The 24,747-nt window shown below is 39.7% G+C and overlaps 1 protein-coding gene across 1 annotated transcript in view; it reads right to left on the bottom strand.

Moving 5' to 3' along the window:
* The window catches only part of ARMC3 (armadillo repeat containing 3), a 95,864-nt gene that overhangs the window by 7,951 nt on the left and 63,166 nt on the right, over positions 1–24,747 (bottom strand). Inside the window, exons 11-16 of the mRNA XM_059057858.2 lie at positions 20,950–21,199; positions 16,534–16,670; positions 15,553–15,721; positions 13,057–13,154; positions 12,284–12,385; positions 11,793–11,888 (exon numbers count right to left, since the gene is read on the bottom strand). Coding sequence (XP_058913841.1) covers positions 11,793–11,888; positions 12,284–12,385; positions 13,057–13,154; positions 15,553–15,721; positions 16,534–16,670; positions 20,950–21,199 — 852 coding nt within the window. The remainder of the gene's footprint in view (positions 1–11,792; positions 11,889–12,283; positions 12,386–13,056; positions 13,155–15,552; positions 15,722–16,533; positions 16,671–20,949; positions 21,200–24,747) is intronic.

The following is a 24,747-nucleotide window of genomic DNA, read 5'->3' as shown; positions in this document are numbered from 1 at the left end:
ATGACTAGGGAGTTAGAAAGTCTTAGAAAGAAATAGAAGATAAAAAAATAGAATTTGCAGCTGAAAAATGCAATAACCAAAACTTAAAAAACACAATTCCCTGAATAGGTTTAATAGCAGAATGGAGATAACAGAAGAAACAATCTATGAACTTGAAGATAAATCAATAAAAATGATCCAGTCTGGACAACAAAAGATTGAAAAAGCAACTGACAGAGTCTCAGGGACTTGTGGTGCAATAAAAAAGAGCTAATACTGGTGTCATCATAGACTCAGAAGAAGAGGAGAAAGAATGAAGCACAGAAAAAAAATTGAATAAATTAGGGCTGAAACGGTTTCCTCAATTTGGTTAAAGACATAAATCTACATAGTCTAGAGTTTCAGGGACTTCCCTGGTGGCACAGTGGTTAAGAGCCTGCCTGCTAATGCAGGGGACACAGATTCAAACCCTGGTCTGAGAAGATCCCACATGCCGCAGAGCAACTAAGCCCGTGCACCACAACTACTGAGCCTACGCTCTATAGCCCTTGAGCCACAACTACTGAGCCCATGTGCCACAACTACTGAAGCCCGCACGCCTAGAGCCGATGCTCCGCAACAACAGAAGCCACCGCAAGGAGAAGCACACGCACTGCAACGAAAACTAGCCCCCGCTCACTGCAACTAGAGAAAGCCAACATGCAGCAACAAAGACCCAACACAGCCAAAACTAACTAAATAACTAAATATTTATTTAAAAAAAAAGAATTTCAGTGAATGTCAATAAGGTACACCCAAAGAAATCCACTCCAGACACGTTGAAATCAAACTATTGAAAACTAAAGACAAACCAGATGACATGATTGCCTATGTAGAAAATCCCAAGGAATCTACTGAAAAAACTCCCAGAACTAAGAATTGAGTTCATCAGGATCTGAAGATATAAGAACAACCTACAAAATCAATTATGTTTCTATATAGTTACAATGAACAGGTGGAAACCAAAATTAAAAACCAAAAAAAAATTTGGAGCACTTACAATTATGCCAAGAAAATTAAATCCTTAGGTATAAACTTCTAAAAAACATGTGCAGGATTTGTGTGCTGAATATTAAAAAGTGCTGTCAAAAGCAATCAAAGAAGTCATAAATACATGATGAGACATCCTGTGTCCATAGGTTTAAAGATGCAACATATTAAAGATGTAATTCTCCCCAAATGATCTCTAGGTTCAATGTAATTCCTATCAAAATCCAAGCAAAGTTTTTTTTGTAGAATAGAATATCTTATTCTAAGATTTCTATGTAAAGGCACAGGTGCTAGAATAGCTAAATCAAATTTGACAAAGAAGAATAAAGTGGGAAGAATCACTTTGCTTGATATCAAATTTTACTGTGTAGCTACAGTAATCCAGATGGAATGATACTGGTGGAGGGACAGACACACAGATTAATGTAACAGAACAGAAGACCCAGGCCCACACAAATATGCTCAACTATTTTTGACAAAGGTGCAAAAGCAATTCAATGGAAGAAGTATAGACCTTTCAACAAATGGTGCTGAGCAGTTAGACATGAATGATCCTTGTGGTGATAGAACTATTATCTTAATATGAACCTACCCATGTGAGAAAATTGTATAGAAGTTAATACACACACAAACACACACACGTAGGAGTAAAACTTGGGGAACCTGAATAAAATCATTGGATTGTATTCGTCATTATCCTGGTTGTGATATTGTACTATAGTTTTGAAAATGTTATCATTGGGGGAAACTGGGTTAGGGGTATATGGGCTCACTCTATGTTATTTCTTACAATAGCATGTGAATTTACAATTATATCATAATATTTTCAATTAAAAAATCCATTGACCATGCTTCTGTCATCTATTATTGGACTCTATTCTGTTCATTCATGTCCCGGTCTATCCCTTCATCAATAACAAACTATTTTGGTTACTGTATCTTTACAGAAAGTCATAAAATCAGGTAGAATGATTCAGTTTTATTCTTTTTCAAAATGATTTTTCACTATTATCATTTATTTGCCTTTCCATAAATGTTTTAGAATTAACATATCTCTATCTACCAAAAATGCTGCTGGAATTTTGATAGAATTGTATCAAATCTAGATCAACTCAGGGAAAACTGACATTTTCACTATGTTGAGTTTTCCAACACATGAACATGGTATATCTCTTCACATATTTAGTGATTCTTTGATTTCCTTTGTGTTTTACAGTTCTCAATATATAAGTTCTATACATGTTTTGTTTCATTTTCTCTTTCACTTTAATTTCATATTTCATTTTTCAGCCCTATTAAAATGGTATTAAAAGTTTTTGGCTTTCAGTTTTTCATTGCTGGTATATAAAAATATAATTGATTTTTCTGTGTTGAACTTATATCCTGATATGTTGCTAAACTCACCTATTAGTTCTAGGAGTTTGTTTTTAAGTGGATTCCTTAAGGATTTTCTATTTAGACAATCATGTTGTTTGCAAATAGGAACAGTTTTTCTCTCCTCCCTTGTCTTGTTCATGATCTTTGCAGGAAAGCATCCAGTCTTTCACCATTAAGTATGGTGTAATTTTTGTGGATGCCTTTTATCAGGTTGAGGAAGTTCCCTTATATTCCTATTTTGCTGACAGTTTTATTTTTTATCATGAATAGATGTTGAATTTTGTCAACTGATTTTCTGCATCAATTAATATGATTATGTGCTTTTTCTTCTTTATACTGTTAATATGGATTACATTGATTGATTTTCAAATATTGAACCAGCCTTGCATTCCTGGGATAAACTCCTCTGAGATGAATTAGTTATTCTCTTTATATATTGCTTTGATGTGCTAATATTTCAGAAAGGTTTTTTTTCATCTATGTTCATGATGGATTTTGAGCTGTAATTTTCTTTTCTTATAAGGTCCTTGTCTGGTATTGACATTAGGATAATGCTGTTATCATGACATGAGTTGGGAAACATTCGATTTTCTATTTTCTGGAAAAGATTGTTTAAAGTTAGTGTTAATTCTTGAAATGTTTGGCAGAATTCACTAACGAAATCATCTGGGTCAAGAGATTTCTCTTTTGGAAGGGTTTTATGAAATCAACTTCTTTAATAGTTAAATGATGATTTTGGCATCTGTTCCATCTGTGGTGAGTTTTGATAGTTTGCAGTTTTTGATGAATTGGTCCATTTCATCTAAGGTGCTGAATTAAAGTACTGTTGACATAGTTATTGACATTTTTAAAGAACCAGCTTTTGATTTCATTGACTTTCTCTGCTGTTTTTCTGTTTTAAATTTCATTGATTTGTTTTTATTATTTTCTTCCTTCTAATTGTATTAGGTTTATTTTTCTAGATTCTTGAGGTTAGATTATTGATTTATGACCTCTCCATCTTAATACATTTTAGTAAAATAAATCTCCCTCTCAGCATTGCTTTGGCAGCATCCCACAAATTTTTTTTTTTTTTTGGCGGTATGCAGGCCCTCACTGTTGTGGCCTCTCCCGTTGTGGAGCACAGGCTCCAGATGCACAGGCTCAGTCGCCATGGCTCACGGGCCTAGCCGCTCCGCGGCATGTGGGATCTTCCCGGACCAGGGCACAAACCCGTGTCCCCTGCATCGGCAGGCGGACTCTCAACCACTGCGCCACCAGGGAAGACCCTGCATCCCACAATTTTTGAAAGTTGTATTTTCATTTTCATTCAGTTCTTTGTATATTTTAAGTCCTTTGAGGCTTCCTTTTATCCCAGAGATTATTTAGAAGTGTATCATTCAATTTCCATATGCTTAAAGATTTTCTTCTTTTCTGTCATTAATATCTAGTTTGATTCTATTATGGTCAGAGAACATAATCTGTATGATTTCAATTATTTTAAATTTGCTGAGCCTTTTTTTATGACCCAGGGTATTGTAAATGTTCCAAATGCAGCTGAAAAAAATGTGTATTCTGTTGCTGGTGATGGAATGTTCCATAATATGTCAATTAAATCCTATTTATTTCTGGTGTTGTTCAACTCTTTTATATCCTTGCTGATTTTAGGTCAAGTAGTTCTATCAGTTTCTCAGAGGGGCATGTTGAAGTCCTCAACTATAATTTTGGATTTTTCTATTTCTCCTTTCTGCTCTATCAGTTTTTGCCTCATGTATTTTGAGGCTCTGTCATTTGGTGCATATACATTGGATCATTATGTCTTCTTCATGGATTGATTCATTTAATCATATGTAATGTCCCTCTTTGTCTCTAGAATTTTTCTTTGCTCTGAAGTCTACCTTAATACATATTTAAAAAGCCATTCCTACTTTTAAAAAAAGTAATGTTTACATGGTATCTTCTTCCATCCTTTCATTTTCAACCCACCTATATCAATACATTTGAGTTTTTTTAAACAGCATATAGTTGAATCATAACTTTTTTTTTTTTTTTTTTTGCAGTATGCGGGCCTCTCACTGTTGTGGCCTCTCCCGTTGTGGAGCACAGGCTCCTGACACGCAGGCTCAGAGGCCATGGTCCATGGGCCTAGCCGCTCCACGGCATGTGGGATCTTCCTGGACCGGGGCATGAACCCGTGTCCCCTGAATCAGCAGGCAGACTCTCAACCACTGTGCCAACAGGGAAGCCCGAATCATAACTTTTTAATCCACTCTGCCAATCTCTGCCTTTTGATTGGTTCTTTTCCTTTGTTTTTCTTTTCTTGCCTTCCTGTGGGTTACTTGAACATTTTTTATTTATCCATCTTGATTTATTTACATTGCTTTTGAGTGTAGCTCTTGGTATTGGTTTGTAGTGGTTACTGTAGGTATTATAATATACATATATTGCTTATCACAGTCTGCTGGTATCCATGTTTTACCACTTTGAGGGAAATATGGAAACCTCACACCTGTGAAGGTCTCTTTACTGTCTCCACTTTTAAATACCATTGTCTTGAGTATCAGATGTTTTTACAATTTTTGTTTCAGTCATCAAATATGATATATAAAGCTCATGAGGAAAGAGTCTATTGTATATACCCATATTTCAGCTCTTCCTTCTTTCTTCCTGATCCTTCCAGATTCTTTCATTATTTTCTTTTCGTTGGAAGAACTTCCTTTAGCTAGCCAATCTGTAAGGGTAGGCCAGCTAGCAATAAATTGTTTTCCCTCATCTGGGAATGTCTTTATTTCTCCCTCTTTATTGCTGAAGGATAGATTCATAAGATAGAGAACACATGGTTGATTCTTTTAGCACTTGAAAAATGGTTGCCATTTCCTTCTGGTCTGAGAGAAATCTACTGTCATTCAAATTGGTGTTTCCCTATAGGTAATTGGAATTTACAGCTTTATGAAGTCTGGATCCCATGACTCAGGTGGGCTTTCTTGGGTGGAGCAGTCTCTTATGAGAAGCATCCTATGCAATGCTAGCAGAGATAGAGGGAGGACTAGGAAGCCTGTGTGTGACTTCTTTCAGCCTTTGCTTGTGTGTATCTTTTGCCTGCTGATCTTGCATTGTATCTTTTGCTATAATAAATCTTAGCCATGATTATATATTTGAAAGCCCCAAAATGGGACTAGGCTAGTGTAGGTAGGTAAATCTCCTAAATTATGTATTTACAAGTGTGGAGCATTCTGTTCCACTAGCAATAAATTAGGGGTGGGAATTATCTTTAAGTATTATTTGAAGCATGGTGTGGGAGGAGGATCAACTAAAGTCCATTTGAGTTTTCCCTTTAATTTAGAGAAAAAAATACAAAAATAATCCAATCAGCTGCTATTGGAGAATTACACAAAACTCTATAATCATAACAAATACTAAAAAAAAAGTTTTATATTTTCTAATCCAATATTCTATTTACTACAGCCAAGGAGTCTAATCATGCATTAAATGCGCTAACCATATATTGTGATAAAATCTCCAAGCAAAAATTACTACTTTCCAGCTATATCATCTTAACCCTTTTCCTTTTTTGTAAGATAAATAAACTGAACATCTTAACATGCATAGTCAGATGTTAGTAAATTAGGAACTAATGCTGGGAAGGTCAACTAGAATGTCAAGAAAGCATAAATAGGTTTACCTGTTTTCTAAAATTACAGGGTAGCTTTGTAAGATTGGAGATCTCGACCCTGTGATTACTCAGAGCCACCTTTGAAACAAAGCAGGTGTAGTTCTCCCTGAGCATGCTGCCTGAAGTGAGAAGAATCATTTGGTGTGAGAAGATGACGTCTAGTACTCTGGTCTAAGTGCATCAGAGAGGGAAATCTGACTGAGTGATTAAAAAGAGATAATTTATGGGAACCCCTGAATTGTAATTTCCTGTGCTATAAATAGAAGTATTTCACTTGGACTTCTTTCCCATGAAGGCTGCCAAGTGGTGTAAATAAGGGCTTCAGTACTTAAATGAATTTCATTTCTAGATAAACATGGAAATAAGAGCTTGGAAATTACAAAATTAACTCCTGTAAAATTAATCACCAGAACATCAATTTATGATTAAAGATATAAGAAATTCTAGCTTTCTTGCAGAAACTTTAGCAAAACTACCTCAGAGAACAGAGATTTACTGTGAGAACCCAAAACAATAAGGATATTTTCTATGTTCACAGGTGGATGAGTAGGTAGATAGGCAAGTAGAGAGAGATAATTGGCTCAAAATTGTGTATTGACATTATCAAAGTTTAATCACTTGCTCCTTCTTGATCCCATCAACTATTTTAAAAAATAAATTTATTTATTTATTTATTTATGGCTGCATTGGTTCTTTGTTGCTGTGCACGGGCTTTCTCTAGTTGTGGTGAGCAGGGGCTACTCTTCATTGCGGTGCACGGGCTTCTCATTGTGGTGGCTTCTCTTTGTTGTGGAGCATGGGCTCTAGGCCCGTGGGCTTCAGTAGTTGTGGCTTGCAGGCTCTGGAGCACAGGCTCAGTAGTTGTGGCGCACGAGCTTAGTTGTTTCAAGGCATGTGGGATCTTCCTGGACCAGGGCTCAAACCCATGTCCCGTGCATTGGCAGGCGGATTCTTAACCACTGCACCATCAGGGAAGTGCCAACTATTTGAATATATAAATTATAGAGCAGAGCTGGTGGGAGAGACATAAGTCATGAATCCGGCCCACTTGTGGTTTCAATTAAGGTGAGAAGATTTTGGTATATCAAAAATAATCACAATACCATGTAGCATTCAATAAATTCCACAAGGAATAAAAATTAGAAACTCAAGCAGTTCAACACTGAACAAAATCTATTCCACTTAGGTGTCCTGTTCTACCCAGTCTATTCCAAAAGGATGAGAAGGGAGTATTGTACAAAGTGGAGATATGATTTATTCTGGTCTTAGGAAGGTACATCGTGTGTGTGTGTGTGTGTGTGTGTGTGTGTGTGTGTGTGTGTGTGTGTGTATGTGTGTGATGTGTGATGTGTGTGTGTGTCTGTAGTTTATTTTGTTTGTTCCACTAGGATATAAGTTCTATTAGGGCAGAGGTATTTGTTCACTGCTATACTTCCAATACTAGAATAATTCCTGGCATCTAACTGCTCAGTAAATATTTGTTGAATGAATGAATAAATTCACGAAAAGAAGGTCAGAAGGTATTTAAATGTTACCAAGAGATAATATGTGTTTTTGGAAGACTTTTGAATTCAAGATTTAAGGGAAGGGGAAAAAAAAAGGTAAGGTATGGGTAAAAAGAGGGTTTGAGAGAAATTCTCTTCTTTTTAAAATTTTAATTAAATTTTTTAATTGAGGTATAATTAACATGTAACATTATATTGGTTTCAGGTGTACAACACAATGATTCGATATTTCTATACATTGTGAAAGGATCGCCAGAGTAAGTCTAGTTATCATCCGTCACCATACAAAGTGAACTTTTAGGATTCACTCTCTTGGCAACATTTAAATATGCTCTATATTATTGACTGTAGTCACCATGCTGTACGTTACATTCCCATGACTTTATTTTATAACTGGAAGTTTGACCTCTTGACCCCCTTCACCCATTTCACCCACTCAAGCCCCCCTTCCCTCTGGCAACCACCATTCTATTCTCTTTATCTATGATTTTTGTTTTGTTTGTTCATTTGTTTTGTTTTTTAGATTCCACATGTAAGTGAAATTGTACAATATTGTCTTTCTCTGTCTGATACTTTGCTTAGCATAATTCCTTCAAAGTCCATCCATGTTGTCTCAGATGGTAAGATTTCATTCTTTTTTATGGCTGGTGGTATTCTATCGTATACACATACCACTTCTTCTTTATCCAGTCATCCATTGATGGATACTTAGGTTGTTTCCATATCTTGGCTGTGTTAAATAATGCTGCAATGAACGTGGGGGTGTAGAAAATTTTCAAATTAGTGCTTTCATTTTCATCAGATAAATACCCAGAGGGGGAATTGCTGGATCATTTTAATTTTTTGAGGAACCTCCATACTGTTTTCCATAAAGTCTGCACCAATTTACATTCCCATCAACAGTGCACAAGGATTCTCTTTTCTCCGTATGCTGGCCAACACTTGCTATCTCTTGTCTTCCTGGTAGCCAGTCTACCAGGTGTGAGGTGGTATCTCATTGTGGTATTGATTTGCATTTCCCTGACGATTAGTGATGTTGAGCATCTTTTTATGTGCCTGTTAGCCATCTGCATGTCTTTTTTTGAACAAATGTCTATTCAGATCCTCTGCCCTTTAAAAATAAGATTGCTTTGTTTTGCTACTGTGTTTTATGAATTCTTATATTTTGGATATTAACCTTTTATTGGTTATATGATTTGCAAATATTTTCTTCCATTCAGTAGGTTGTCTTTTCATTTTGTTGGTGGTTTCCTTTGCTGTGCAGAAGCTTTTTGGTTTGATGTAGTCCCAGTTATTTATTTTTTGCTTTTGTTGTCTTTGCTTTTGGAGTCAGATCCAAAAATTGATTGCCAAGACTGAAGTAAACAGCTTATCATCTAAGTTTTCTTCTAGGAGTTTTATGGTGTCAGGTCTCACATTTTGAGTTAATTTTTGTTTATGGTATAAGATAGTGGTCTAGTTTCATTCTTATGCATGTGGCTGTCCAGTCTTCTGAGGAAAATCATTTTAAAAACAAAAATGTTTTAGGAAGTTATTGTGATGGAATCAAGATGACCTAAGTAGCAGAAATGTTAAAGTATATGTTGTAAAGATCTAAAAGTCTCCAAAAATGAACAGACTGGAAAGATATGTACTTCACATCCTCCTGTTTGGGGACAGAAGAGCACACTTTTAAGCGTGTGTAATAAACTCATGTGCAATCAACTTAGATATTTATGAAAACGAGTCTGAATAAAAAACATGGTGTAGATAGAACTTGTAATTCCTTTCACGAATGGGCATGGTAAAGGTCTGTTGTAAGGAGAATGGTCTTTACAAGGAAAAGCTTTAGAGAGCATTACACATGTTGGATTCCGTGAAGCCTAGGGAAGTATCAAGAAGGTGTCTGGATAAACAAAATATAAATTAATCACCTCTCCTTTGAGTGCTGTGCCGTAAAAGAAAGTGCAATTAAAAACCTGCGAAAACAGAAATAAGATGGTGGCTGGTCACCTGATGAGAGCCTCTTGCTCAATGATTTTAATTTACATGGTATATGGTAATAATATTCATCAGGAAAAAGACGGAAGTCCGCACTTTCACTTTCCTTGTCTGGTACCTCACACACAGTTGACTGACTTGTCTCCCACCTCTCCTCTCCCTTTCAAAAACGCAGCCACTTTGTGGCTCTGGATGTCTCATTATTCTTCGTCAGCATCGCTCAGTATCTTTTTTGTCAACATTAAACATTCTCCATGACATTTTCAGATGAGTAGAGTTAAAACATTTTACTCTAAGTCCAGGGGTCCAAAGTTTTAACAGTCACAAGACAAGAAAGGTTGACCAAAAGATAAACAACAGGACAACGAGATTATGACCAGTCTGTCCCCCAGTGGACCAAGGGCTAAGAAGGGGAAAGAGCCTGGACACAATGATCACTTAAATAAGCCAGGTGGATTCTTCCCCAGGAAGCTGGGGGCTTGAGGAGGCCACAGGGAGAGACACCTGCCTCAGAGCCAGCCTCGTCCTGTCAAGCATGTGAAGATAAGATGGTCTCCCCGACAAGTATGCACAAGAGACGCAGATTGTACTTGATTATTGTTGGGCTTTAGAACCGAAAGACTGCCTTGGAATTGGGCCCAGAGTTGGTCCCGTGGCAAGTCCAAGTCACGTATAAGCTACAGTTACGGGTGAGGCGGCAACCAAAAGAAAGTCAGGGAAGGTAACAAAGCAATTGTAAACAGACACTGCAGGCGGAGAGAGAAAAAGAGAGAGGGAGAGAGACAAGCCGACTAACGGTTTATCTACTTTACTCCCAGCTCCCTGTCGTGCGCTGGATTCTGGGGATTCTTCTGCATCCCTGCAAGGCTGGAGTGGGTTTGGGCTCCCTGCAACTGTTTCATCCAATAGTACTAACATTTGTTGAATGTTTACTCTGGGCCAGGCCCTGCTCTAAGCCCTTTTCATTCATTAACTTATTTAATCTTCTCAAGACACTGTGAGGAAAAGACTACAGGTTTGTTTTATTTTGCATTTTACTGATAAGTGAACTCAGCCAAAGAGAAGGTAACCTATTTGCTCAAGAGACATAGTTTGTAAGTGTGGATCTTGTTGAAAATAACCTTTTCCTGCAAAAAGTTGAGATTTCTATTCTCTTGAATAAACACAAATGCCTTATGTATGCCAGCCACGCACTGTGCTAAATGCTGGGGATGAAAAGAGAAATTATTCGAGTCAGAACCTGTTCTTGTCCTCAAGGCACTCTCAGTCCAGGGGAGGAGACACGAGAAAAGCCAAGTGAGGGGCGCAAGGGAAGGAAAGAGGTGAGGAGGGGCAGGAGGGCAGAAAGGGAGACGGATGAGCGGAAGCAGAGATCAGAACGGTGAGCAGCGGAGGCTGATGGGAAAATACAGTCAGAAATAGAACACACACAGCTCTGAGGTCTGCGGAGGAGGGCAGACCACTCCTTAGGGGACCTTAGGAGACGTCCCGTTTAGAAGGTAGCTGCTCAATTGTATACATGTGTGCCAAATAGCCTCCAGCACCCCAGTGTTTTTCAAGGGCTTAAGTCAACAATAATTGACAGGTCATGGAGCGGGGCAGGAGGTCTGAGTGGTTTTTTGAAGAATCCAGGAAAGTGCTCACAAGAGAAAGAATATGTTTAAAAATATGTAAACATGTAGACAGTGTTTTAAAATATGCCAGGCCTAAAAAGTGTGGAAGCACATTATAATGGTTCCAGCCAAATTCAGAATGTGGTCCTGTTTCCCTTTCCTCTTCTCGTTGCTTCCTGAAGGGTCAGGGGTTTCCGTGGGCAAGATGGGGAGGGGACGTGGAAGCAAGAGGCAGGGAGGAGGGAAGGCTTACACTCCAGCCAGTGCTGCTCACCAGCTGCAAAGGCAGCCGCCACGGGAGGGCAGGAACGTGCATGTTAAGTTGATTTTAAGTTGATGGTTGGACTTTTAAAGGGCTAACTGGAGACTGCTGTTTCCATTGTTGTCTCTGAATTGAAGTGACTGTAGGACTTTACAGTGAGCAAAGTACCGTGAGTTCTCACCCAGACGCAAGAGAAGAAAGTCCCTCTGGGTAAGTTTTAAAGAGACAACAAGAGACACAAATAAAGGTAATTTTAATTATACCTCATGAGTCCTACACCTGAGTCCATAAGAAGAGCTTCCTAGTTAAAAGCCACCCCTCCCTTTCACCAACTCTGTGGGTAATTAAAACTTGATGGTTTTACAGTTCGGAGAAGAATACAGTAAGGTTTCTACCTGGATCCTTTCTCTTTAGTGGCACTTTTGCTAAGAGCAGTATTGCGGCCTGGAGTAGGTTCTGATTTCTCTTCGGTGGGAGATCCAAATCCAGCACTAAAATGATAACTGTTTTGTCTTGTCATTTGAAAAAAACCACAACCAATTTCAATCATACAGAAAATAACAATGCACTACATTTGCAAGGCATTTTCACTTCCATTATATGTTTTGATTCCAGTCACCGAGAAGAAGCAGGGCACCAGGCCTCATTCCATCTACAGATAAGGACACGAAGCCCGATCACAGACACTGAGTCAGGGGCTCAAGCTCTCACTCTGGGGTCACAGAAGACAGAATGTCAAACCAGGTTTCCTGGCTTTCATCCTGAAACTGTGTGATCGTGAGAAGAATAAAATTTAAGTTGCCAAAACCTAAAATCTGAATTGCTTTTTTACTCCCAAATTAAGGGAGAGAATTATTTCAGTGTAGACAAAACATCATTTTCTTACTTGGTCTTTTCTTTACTTGCTCTTCTTAAAGAAGATGAAGAAGAAATACTTCGTCCACAACCAACGTCTGATGACTTATCTTCTGTAGATGGAGGTGGAGAACTAAAATTTTACATATTTGAAATTATGTACAAATTAAAATAATTTGTCAGTATTGACTTTGTCCTACAAAATAGATTTTTTTTTCTGAAAAAATCATATTTAGAGCTGACTTTTAACAGTGACACATTATTTTAAAAGCAAAAAGGAGAGGTTAAGATAAGATAAAATGAATATTATAAAGCTTTTCATGAGCTAGACACATAAAATGTATTATATAGATATATAGGAATACAAGACCATTTTAATGGCTGTTGAAGCTTTCATTTTTAGCTCTACTATTTTCTCATTTTATTAAAAATATTGGGCAGCAGTGGTTTTCCTGGATTTAGTTCTGGAGATTTGTAAACATAATTCATCTTGGTTTGCTCCTATCTGTTTATACTTTTCTTCAGTTACTTCATGTTACCAGAAGGGTAAGAAGCCCTGATTGCAGAAATACCCATGGAATTGACTGGTAACATGGAGTCGAAGGAAAAGCCACAGTGGTGACTATTCTGTGTTCTTTACTATGTCAGGCTATGAGTTTGTGGACCAGTGTTTACTTTCATGGTGGTGCTACATACAGAAGTAAGGAAAGATACCATATGGGAACCTTTATGTATTCACATGATGATGGACAAACAAAACAAATGATTTGCTCCCCTTCATTCCTCCTCCCCGCAAAGACTCACACATCAGATTTACTGTTAACTAAGAGTATAGCACGTTGGTCACTTGGTTCTTGTAAGCAGAGATCCTTCAAAGGCAAAAGTTTGGTGCCGGGATTTATCTGTAGATAATTTAAGAATTGAAAAGTAATATCTGCATGCATTATATATATTTTTAATGAATACTGATAGAATAGGCTCTTAACTGTTTGAGGTATCTAATTTCACACACACACACACCTTAAAAATAGGAAACTGAAGCTTGTGGATATCTTGCCTTTGGGCAAGATACACCCTCCAATTCCCCCTCCCCCTGCACCCCCCCCCCCCAGTCTCTGTAACTTGATACTCAACTCTTTCATACCATAATTATCAGCTTGGCCCTGGAAGTATTTGAGTTTTAAAATCTATCCATATACATAAGGAAGAGCTTACTGTCTGTAGAGTAACTAATTAGTAAACAGATCACTAAAAATGTTGTGAGGATAACTAACAAGCTAGACAAAGCCCTTTGCAATTTTATCGGCCTGGTGAAGAGGGTTAGACCACATCACCCTGGGAGCTCTTTTTCCAATCGAGTAATACATCCTTCTCTCATCCAAGATACTTTTCACGGTTCTTTTAAAGTAAGACAGAGCGTGTCATCCTTCTGCCCAGAGCCCTGACGTGTTTTCCCACTTCATTCAGAGTAAAGGCCCCAATCCTTCTCATGGTCTACGAGACTTCCATGAGCTGCTTGCTCTTACCTGCTCTGATTTGGTCTGTTATTCCGCCCCTGCTTGACTCAGTTCCAGCTACCCCGACTTGGCTGTTCCTTGACAGTGCCAGCCACACTTAACGCACGGTTTCTGCACTAGCTCTTTCCTCCATCTAGAAAGCTGCTTCCCCACTACCCCCAGGGCTAAGAAGTCCTTCACCTCCTTCAGATGCTTTGCTCAGATACTACCCTTTCAGTGGGGCTGCCTGACCACATCAACGCCAGTGTCCTCAGCCCCTTTACCCTCCTCCCCACCCACTGCAGCCCCTATCCTTTCTATCACGTGATAGAATGTATTGGTGAGATTTAGTGTTTATTGTCTGTTTCCTCTCACTGGTACCATGGGAGTAGAGATCTTTGTCTCTTTTGTTCACTGACACATTTAAAGCCTGAAATATTAGAAACTTAATATTTAGAGTGAATCAGAGAGTTCTCCTTCATAAGGAAATTGTCTCATTAAGATTTTTTTTTTTTTTTTTAATCATGAACAAATATATTTTGTCACAGTTTTATCTGTTCCCTGGTGACAGATAAGTGCTCTGGTAAATGCTCTTTGGTGGGTTTTCTGCCCTTTTCCTCATTTTTCTTAAAGCGTCTTTGTGCTAATAATGTGGCGCCTGTTCTTTTAAAATTCCTCATCATTGAACGAGAGCCATAATTTCTCGGTGGTTTGTGGGTGTCTGTTATGGAGGGTTTGGTGGCGGCAGTGGCTGGCGCAAGCAGAAGGAAGAGACAGAAGTTTTAGGCTAGCGGCTTTGGTTGTTCAACACATCTCTAATTCTGTTGCCACGGTACAGTGTTTCCTGCAAATACGGCTTAGCTGTGATTCTTTTATGGCCCTGTCTCCTTTGCTTCTTTGAACCAAATTCGTCCAAGAGGGTTTCTGCTGCCAGCCCTGCTCACCCTGGATCCTGAGGTCCTGCCCACCCACCCCCTTGCGAACCAAGCATATAGCTTTTGTACGTCTGAGTTCTCCATCCCCTCGGGAAGTGTAGACTTTTGATGGTGCTTTCTGAGATCTGCTACCACTCTCGTCCCTCTCTGTGCTTTATTCCCCTTTTCATTCTTCCTCCTGTGTAACTTCTGCCTGATCCCAGGGACTTTAAAATATTTTTGAAGTCTGCAGATCATACCAATTTCCTACTTCTGCCTAAAATGGGATTTGTAGGTTTTTAAAAAAATTTCCCCATTCTCCTTATTGCTTTTGGTTTCCAGAAGAAATAGAACATGCTGACTTAGACAGTAATGTCAAAAAGCCCTCAGGACTCTAATGTTCAGCTTCCCGTTTCTCTTAACATTAACACTGAATTACACTGTAAGTTGTTTTAAAATTGTAATCACAAACGCAGCTAAGTAAAATAATATTCTTCTACATTACATTTTAAAATTCAGTATTACAATTTGGTTAATTTCAATTAGATTGTAATTAACAGAATAAAAACTTTTACTTCTATTGTTGACATTATCATTAACACTGAGCCCTAGAAGTAATATAAAAGCCGATTGCTTTATATCGTCTCTGAAACTTGAGACTAGCAGCAGCAAACTAATTTAAGTTCAGGTCATCAGATTCTAGTTAAAACTGTACACAAATGCAAAATCTTACAGCCAGACAAAGTTTAAGGATGAAGTTCTGATTCCCAAGTTTCTGCCTATAAAAATATAAATTATGTTAGGCGGTTATAAAATTTCAACGTAATGGCATCACGATGCAAGAAGAACTGATCACACACACTAAAACACAAATTAGTGCTGCCACTTACCCGACCATAATCATAGACTCCATCAGTAATTATGTTACTTGATGACAAATAGCCAGTCTGGCTGTATTTCAGAGACAGGTGGTGGTTGAGCAATTTGTTACGAGCTGCCTCACTGAATTTATTTTTTCGACTTACTGATAGATTAATTTCTTCAAGGATATCTAAAGCCCTGTCAATAAAAGCAAAAAAGACATTATTTGCCTTATATAAGCAATCCAACAGTAAGTTCCCATTCATACACCTCAGTAAGATCCTGAACGAAGGATTGAGATGGAAAGGTTAAAACCTTTCCACCCTTTTAGGTAAACTAATCCTCACAGAATTATGAAGACAAATCAGTCCTTTTTGAGAACATACATGCCATGTAGAAACTCATAATCGAACAGTTGAAAAGGATACTTTAGGAAGAAAAAGTTCTTCATTTAAAGCAAAATTACTATCAGACTCCAATTTTTTCAGCTAACCAAGTGACATATACGAAGAACAGAAATGGCTAGAAACAGGGTAAATCTGTCTGTGCAACCTTGAAACCCTCTTGGCTGAGTTGCTAAAGGCAGCTGACTCACAGGCTGCTGTAAGGGAACCGACGTGGTGACGTTGGTTAAAGGCGTCATCGTGGTGGAGCGGTTTGTGGGGGAGAAGACAGAGGTGGCACTCGTGGCTTTAGCCTTGAAAGCTGAGCGACAACTAGGATTGTGTTTAGCAAAGCAGGGGAAGGTGAGAGAGAAACGTTTATCAGGATGAAAAAGTGCAAAAGGAGACATTGAAGACGATTTTGTGGAGGTGGCGGGGAGATCTCTCGGGCGAGGAACGGGGAGGATCCTGCTTCCGCAGGCGGTCCCTTCAGAGGGACTGTGACCCGCAGAGCTGCTGAACGCCCTGCGGCCTGAGAGTGGGCGTGGAGACTCTGCTCGACCTTCCTCGGGCCTGAAGACTGTGTGTCCTTCATCTGAGCTAGACCCTCCAGACCGCTCCACTCACCCAAGCCTGTACAACTCAGCGGCCGTGGGCTCATCACTGGCACAGACCATTATGGCCCAGCTGGCATGCCGTCGGACCTCGTCGTTCTTGGAACGCAGGAGCTCTACCAGCGGCTCCAGCCCACCTGAATTTCTCAACTAGAAATGGAAGCCAAGATTGTACACATTAAGACTACAGAACATAAACATTTATGCTTAAAAAGTATCTCATTTTTTGATTGTTGAAAGGGTTTTGACTATGTAAAAACATTTTAGGATGTGTCCATGTTTAGATTTATTAAATTCAGGGGGAAAGAATCAATTGCAAAATCCTTACAGACAGGAGCGCGGTGTTCTGTTCAAAGTCAGGAAGAGGCCGCAGTAAAGTAACTGAGGGAGGTCATTGAGTTTACCTGGGGTGGGTGCAGGGCAAAGAGCCTGTCCTCTCCCCTCTACAAGCGGGATGGCCCACGTTCATTCACTTTGCTACTCACCACTGCGTGTCCATCTGGCCTGCAGAGGACAGAATCACGGGCCCCCAGAGATGCCCTTGTCCCTGGGAGGGATTTGGTAGATGTGGTTAAGGATCTGGGGATAGGGAGAGACGGTCCTGGATTATCAGGTTGGCCTAACTTAATTACAGGGGTCCTTACAAGAGGGAGATAAGAGTGTGAGAAGCAGAGAAAGGAGACTTGTAGAAACAGAGATTGCAGTAATCTGCTTTGAAGACAGAGGAAGGGGCCACAGCCAAGGAATGCAGGTGGACAGTAAAAGCTAGAAACGGCCCGGAAACAGATTTCCCCCTCAAGTCTCCAGAAGGATCACAGCTCTGTTGACATCCTGACTTTAACCCGTAAGACCCATTTTCAGACTTCTGACCTCCCAAACCATGAGATAATAGATTTGTATTGCTTTAAGCCACTAAGTTGTGGTCATTTGTTTCAGCAGCAATAGGAAACGGACACAGTCTCCAAAGCCAGGCAGGGTCACCAATGCAGGCTAGTGCCACCCGTGTCACTGGACAGTGCCATGACATCAGCAGTGTGGACAAAGCAATGCTGAAGCAGTTCACCAGGAGATCCATTTTGTTATCACTCACGTTGCTTCAAAGAGTGAAAAAGAGAAGAAAAAGAACAAGAAGGTAATCGGGGAGAACTACATTAATTACACTATTAAAAGAAATCACACATGTATAAAATTGTTCCAGTCAGGGGGAAATAAAAAAAGATTAGACAGAGCTCTTGTCTCACTGTTTGAAATGTAATACTGTATTATCTGAGCCCGGAGGACAAAAAAGAACATTCTACAGGTCTCTGTGTAGTATCTGAAGACAGGAGCCCTTGTGAGATACGATCCACTTCCAATCATGTTCTTCTCAAACACAGGGACTCTAACAGGGAGTACACATTAGCACACATAACCTGGGCAAGCTCTGAAAAGTTTCCTTGAAGCCATCTGATGCTTAGCAAGCCAAATTTCTGAACATCTTTATATCTGAGTAGAAGATAGCAATCAGACTCCACGTGTGCTTTCGGCAAATACCTAATTCATTTATTAATTTCACCACTCATTCCTCCATTCATGCATTCACTCATTCATTCAACAAGTGTTTATTAAGCATATACTGTGTGCCAGGTATAAATCAATGACATGGACGCAGGGAAGGAAAACCTCAGTTCCCGTCCCTAAAGCCTCAGGGAGCTTATGGTCTTTCATACAAAAACTAATGCAAAACAGAGTTCAAAGGAAGCATGCATAGCGGGTGGTGTGAGCACAGAGCAGGACGTTTTTTTGTTTGTTTGTTTTTTGTTTTTTTTGCGTTACGCGGGCCTCTCACTGCAGTGGCCTCTCCCGTTGCGGAGCACAGTCTCCGGACGTGCAGGCCCAGTGGCCGTGGCTCACGGGCCCAGCCGCTCCACGGCGCGTGGGATCTTCCCGGACCGGGGCACGAACCCGTGTCCCCCGCATCGGCAGGCGGACTCTCAACCACTGTGCCGCCAGGGAAGCGCGAGCGGGACGTTTAGGTCCACGTTTGAAGACTAAAGAAAGCCGTCATGGAGGACAGGATGGCTGAGCTGGGTGTTGAAGGAGAAACAGGCATTTATCAGGAGAACAAAGGTGAGACTAGCTTTCCAAGCAGAGAAATCAAGGAGATGTAAATAAGAGAATTTTAGAATTCAAATCGTATGGTATTTCTGGAGTGTAGAGTTACACCTGGGAAGCGAGTTCAGGCTCAGGCAGGTAAGGGTGTATCACTGCGAGCCCTTGCACAGCACACTAAGCAGCTTAGCTGTTCCCCCGGGGCAGTGGCACAGCCCTGGGGACTTGCAGTGATGCGATGCGGTTCGTACATTTGAAAGGTCAGCCTGGGGGCAGCTTGGGGAATAGGCGCTGGCAGGGGTGGGGAGGGCCGTGGAGTCCGTTGCAACATTCCAGGAAGCGGATGGACTGCTCGCTGAGCCGCGCGGAGGCGTGAGCAACTAACCCAGTGTTGTGTATCACTGTGTTGCCGCTGCCTACTGCAGTGCCTGGCACATGGTAGCTGGTAGAAAAAAAATATTTAGTGACTATCTTACTACCTTCATGGATGAATACAAATGAACTGAGTCAACGGGAACAAAGAAGGGGGTAGAAAAAATATCTAAGAGACAGAAGAGATTTGTTAGTTGTCTGAGCAGACAGCACCGTGTGAGGACAGGGGCTCTGGGCTCAGAAGGGTGTGTTCGCAGTCCCTGATTCCCCGACCCATCAACGCTGCTTTCAGCACATTATTTCTTGAAGCCTCATTTTCCTCCTCTATAAAATGAGGATTGCAAATGTACCTGCTTCTTTTTTAAAAATGGAAGTGTAGTTGGTTTACATGCTACATAGATTACATATAGTTGGTTTATTATATTAGTTTGAGGTGTACAACATAGTGATTCAATATTTTTATAGATTATACTCCTTTTAAAGTTCTTACAAAATAATGGCTATATTTTTCCCTGTGCTGTGCAATATGTCCTTGTTGCTTATATATTTTATACCTAGTAGTTTGTACCTCTTACTCCCCTGCCCCTATCTTGCCCCTCTCCCTTCTTCCCCTCTCCCTGGTAACCACTGGTTTGTTCTCTGTATCTGTGAGTCTGTTTGCTTTGTTATATTCATTCGTTTGTTTTATTTTTAAAATTCCACATGTAAATGATAACAGAGTACTTGTCTTTCTGTGTCTGACTTATTTCACTAAGCATAACAACCTCTAGGTTCAACCACATTGTTGCAAGTGGCAGAATTTCATTCTGTTTCTGGCTGAGTAGTATTCCATTGTGTATAGATACCACATCTTCTTTATCCATTCAGCCATCAATGGGCATTTCGGTTGCTTCCATATCTTGGCTATTGTGACTCATGCTGCTATGCACATTGAGATGCACGTATCTTTTCGAAGTAGTGACAAACGTACCTATTTCAAGTGAGGCTTGAATGCATGTTAAATGCTTAGCACACTGGCTGTGCATAAGAAGTGCTCCCTATTGTTATTTTTACTGGGGAGAGAGGAACAGAGTCCTAGGCTGTTTGAATGAGTGCCACGCGACAAGCAAACAGGAAAAAAGCAAGAGAAAAAGGTACGTTTGTAGGTTTATGTCAAGTCTTTATGAAATGGGCCAAACACACTTTTATATGATGGACTTGCAAAACATACAATTCCAAGTTTAAAATTTTTGAAATACAAGAGAAATGGAAGAGTGTGAGTAACCCACATGTAAAATTTCAAGCATCATATCATAGTAAAAGGCACACCTGAGTGTTCCCCACTCAGCTTAAGAAATGGTGCATTTCAATGACCTTGAACCCCCGTGTGCTCCTCTTCAAACACACCCACCCCCTTGACCCCCCAAGAGGTAACCAATTTCTTAAATTTGGGGTCAGTCACTCTCTCACTTTTCTTTATAGTTTTATAGGTATGTGCTTAAACAACATATTGCTTTGCTTTGCATATTTTTGAACATTATATAAATAGAATTCACACATCTGTTTTCTTCTGAACTTGACTTTGCTCAGCATTATGCTGGTTGAGATTCTTCTCTGTTGATGTCTGTAGCTACAGTTTATCCATTTTCACTGATGCAAGATACTATTTTATGAATATACCACAAATTTATGGATCCATTCTCGTAACAACTGCAGCTGGTTTGTTTCCAGCTGTTGAGATGTTATAAACAATGCTTCCTGGTGCACAGAGACAAGAGAGTGTCTTAGGTATATACCTAAAATTGCCACATCACAGGGTACGCTAACCTTCTTTGCTGGGTGATGCTAATTTGTTTTCCAACGTGCTGCACCAATTTTGAGGGACTTAAATGATGGGTAGGTTCAGATACTTGAAGATGTTTCCAATTAATGCACCAGTAGGTACGGACCAGAGGAAAGAGAAAAGGAAAGTGATGCAAACGCTCACCTGTGTCCGGGCTTCGACGTCACACGCAGTCGCAGCAACGGTGAGAGCGGCTCTGCTCTGCACGACAGTGTTGGCAGAGTGCAGCGGGCTGAGCAGGGCGCGCGCGATGTTGTGGCTCTGGATGCTCCGCCGCAGGGGCTCCTGCGCGGCCATGTTCGTTAGCACCGTGGCGGCGTTGGCTGTGACTCCATCTCGTCTGCTGGACAGGGCGCTGATGAACGCATCGATACCATCACCTTCGGCAGCAGCGCTGGGTCAATGAAGGATAAAAATGCCGTTCACCCCTGCTCAGGAACTGATCTTTGGAGCATACAACTGAGCTTATAAAACAAACGAGTGCCTGAAGACAATTTCAGAAAGAAATTAATTTACCTGGGCGATGAACCCGGAATTGAGGCCCTGGGGATTTCAGTGGAGTCTGGGGGGTTATGAAGGAATTTAAATAATCCTTTCCCTACATCTGCAGCTTTGGGTTATAGGAAAATGCATGACTGCTTCTTAGAAACCCTACTACAGCTATTCATTTTTTTAACTCAGTGATACTTATAAGACCAGGAAATTCTATTCAGAGAAAGCCTATTAAAATATTCCTAAACAGTAAGAAAACAAAGGTTTAAATGGGAGGAATGAGTGAGCATGGGAATTTAAAATTCTTCGGCTCATCTTCCCTCTTTTTAAGAGGCTGTTTATAACTGTAGGCAGATGTGAACACGTTTGAAGGCAGCAAATCATTTTGGGGGTAGATGTTGCTTTTACAAATTAAATATCAAGATCAAAGTCATGATATTGACAAGAATAATTTTAGTAATGTAGGTGTATTCAGTCGTTAAATTTCCTATTTCTAGTATAAAAACATTTCCCCACAATTAGAAATCCTAAACCTCCTTTTAAAAACACTATACTTTCTATAGTCCTTGCTTTGTAATCACTCAAAAAGCTCATAAAATAGTAAAAAATTTAAAAAGAGATCATTTTAAAGAGTGGAAGTTGATTTAATTATGTTCTTTAATGTTTGGAATTGCTTCAAATAAGAGATGTTTCAAGCAGTAAGATATATAGAGCATCCTGGTTTTAAAGGAAAACCCCAAATTATGTTAAAAATCCATTTGAATCATCATAGAAATAGAGTTAATCAAGACAATAAAAATACACTTGGGACTCCAATAATACGAACATCTTTTTCCAGTTTATATTTGCCACTTCTAAAAAAATTTAGGATCACAGTAATAACCAACACTGAAAAAAAGAAGTGAGGCTATGTAGTTTAGCCCATCTGTATTCTGATGAGTTCAATTTGGTTCTGTCACTTGAATTTGCTGGTTGTGAAGGAGAACTGACGGTGTTAAGAACAGAAGGTATCACAATTATTCATCAGAGAGCAGAATACAAACACAACCTCAATAAGGAGACTGCTAGCTTTAGGTGAAAGGAAGCTGTGAATCAGGCACCAAACCAGCTCTGAAGGAGACTGAACAGCAGCCACTGGGCAGGAACGGAATGACTAGAGGCAACATCTCTGGAGAACAAAGGGCTCCTTGGTGTTGAACTTGAACACACCTCCTATCCCCGGTTTATATAAATCCATCCAGAAAACACACCCTACTGATTGATACCAAGTTAAAGTCAGCACTCAGTTCCGTGTTTCCCCTCCTCCAGTTCCTGGTGTCTATTTAACCCTCTGTGGCATCTCCTAGTCTTTCTCTGGGATGGAGTCCCTTAAAACTAAAATTTGGTGAGATGACATGTGACCAAAATTTGGGAGGAAGCCCAAGAAAAATATTGAGAGGAAGGCCCTGCATCTCACTATGGCAGCCTGAGGAACAGCATTTAATTTCCTTTCCTAGAGGATAAAATAAACACTCTTAAGATAATCTCACATTTATGTCTTTCTCCTATTATTAACTGACACGGTGATCATTTGATTTTATGAATAAGGGAAAATTTCGAGGCTCTAGTATATTAGTTCACCAGGAACTTCTCATACTCTACACTGAATTTAAAAAAAAATGCCAGGAAGAATTTTTAATTATGCATATATTCTAATTAATTAACATAAGCTTAAACCTTCTCAAAAAAAATTGTTTCCTTTGAATTATTTTTCATGCACTCGATGCAATCAGTTCCTTAAACCAAATACTCTGTTTTTTTAATCATTATAAACACATCTTGGCTAAAATGCACGATTCCTTTGTCACTTAGTGGTTTTTATCTTTGACAATGTTCATTTTTTAACACATCTTGGATAGTAAAGAAAGAGCACACAATGGAGGTATTTCAACGGCATCCATGATAGAAGCCAGAAATGCTTTAGGTAAATGCATACTAGTAAATTCTGAAAGGCCTTATCTTTTGTGTGCATCAGGGAGTTTAGGGAAAATTTAAGTAAGTATGTAGGATCATACTCCATGGTTTCAGTTTTTCTAGTTTATGTAAAAACAAACAAACAAACCTGGGTCATGGAGACACAGGGATTTTCATCAGGTGTGTCTCTGTTCTCAGCCTTTCTGCTTGGATTTTGCTTCTCCCTTTCTCCTGTACGAAGGCATGTCTGGCCCTGGTTCATTTATACTCTACCTTCTGCTTTTTCTTTGCTCTTTATGGAGGCAGTAAAGGGAAGTACATAAAAACCTAGCTGTTTAAAAAAACCAAAGATTCTAGTACACAGTGGAATATAGCTTTTACTAAATTGAACATAACTGCCAGCACCGAAAGACATATCATACAGGCACAGCTGGGAGAGCAACGTATGTTATATGTGCATATCTGCCCATAATTTGCTACGTGCAGCTCTTAAGTGCAAAAAGCATAATTGAGATTAACTTATGATATGAAAAATCAAGCTATTAGTCTTACTTTAAAAAAACTAATTTCAGTCACAGAAATAGAGTGCAGAATTTGTACTTTTTTTAAAAAAAAGAATTGCATTAATTTTGTGCTTTCAAACCCAAGACATTCTGTCTTATTTTTCCCCAAGTCTAACATATACACAAGCTGAAGCCTGTCCTATTTTTAAGACACATTTTAGTCTCCTAGATGGTAGAGCATTATCCAAATGAATAGGACAGAAGTCAAACTGCTTTGTTACAAAATCCAGAATTACAGGGCCATATATCATCACAACAATCTGAAACTATTTTCTGATCTTTACTATCATTAGTCTCCATCCGGCTGGAGTTTAATCAATTAGGAGTTTAATCAATTAAGCATTTAAAATGTAAATTGAAACAGAAATTAACCTAACTACAAACCAAATATGGGAATGTATAAAAACATCTGTTTATGTCATTTGACATATGTAAATAGAAGTGAAGTTCGACATGTCATGTGTATCCAATCTATTACCAAGTCCTGACTATTTCTCTCCTCCATATTTCTCAGATGGCTTCCTTTTGTCCAACTCCATCTCTCCCACTGAATCCAGTTCAACGTCCTGTATCTTGTGGATTGATATAAGTACTCTGCTAACAGGTTTCCCCTCATCCCCTCTAATCCTTTCTCCATCTTACAGCTTAAGTGATTTAAAAAAAATAATCTTATTTCTCCCCTACTTAAAACTTCCACGGTTTGCCGTTGCTCAGGATAAAGCCCCACATTTCTCACGTGGCCTCTGAGGCCCAGCATGAGCTGACCCCACCTCCCTCACCAGCCCGTGCACCCTGCCACCTCTTCCTGTTGTCGTGTCCTAGGCCTTTCTGGCAACCTGCCATATGCCAGGCTCCGTCTCACCTCGGCGTGTGCCCACACTGTGGTCTCACTCCAGGACGTCCCTTCCCCCGGATAATTCCCATTCATCTTGCC

The sequence above is a fragment of the Kogia breviceps genome, chromosome 3 (genome assembly GCF_026419965.1).
Source record: "Kogia breviceps isolate mKogBre1 chromosome 3, mKogBre1 haplotype 1, whole genome shotgun sequence".
NCBI classification, from domain to species: domain Eukaryota; kingdom Metazoa; phylum Chordata; class Mammalia; order Artiodactyla; family Physeteridae; genus Kogia; species Kogia breviceps.
This window is presented reverse-complemented; position numbering and strand designations above follow the sequence as displayed.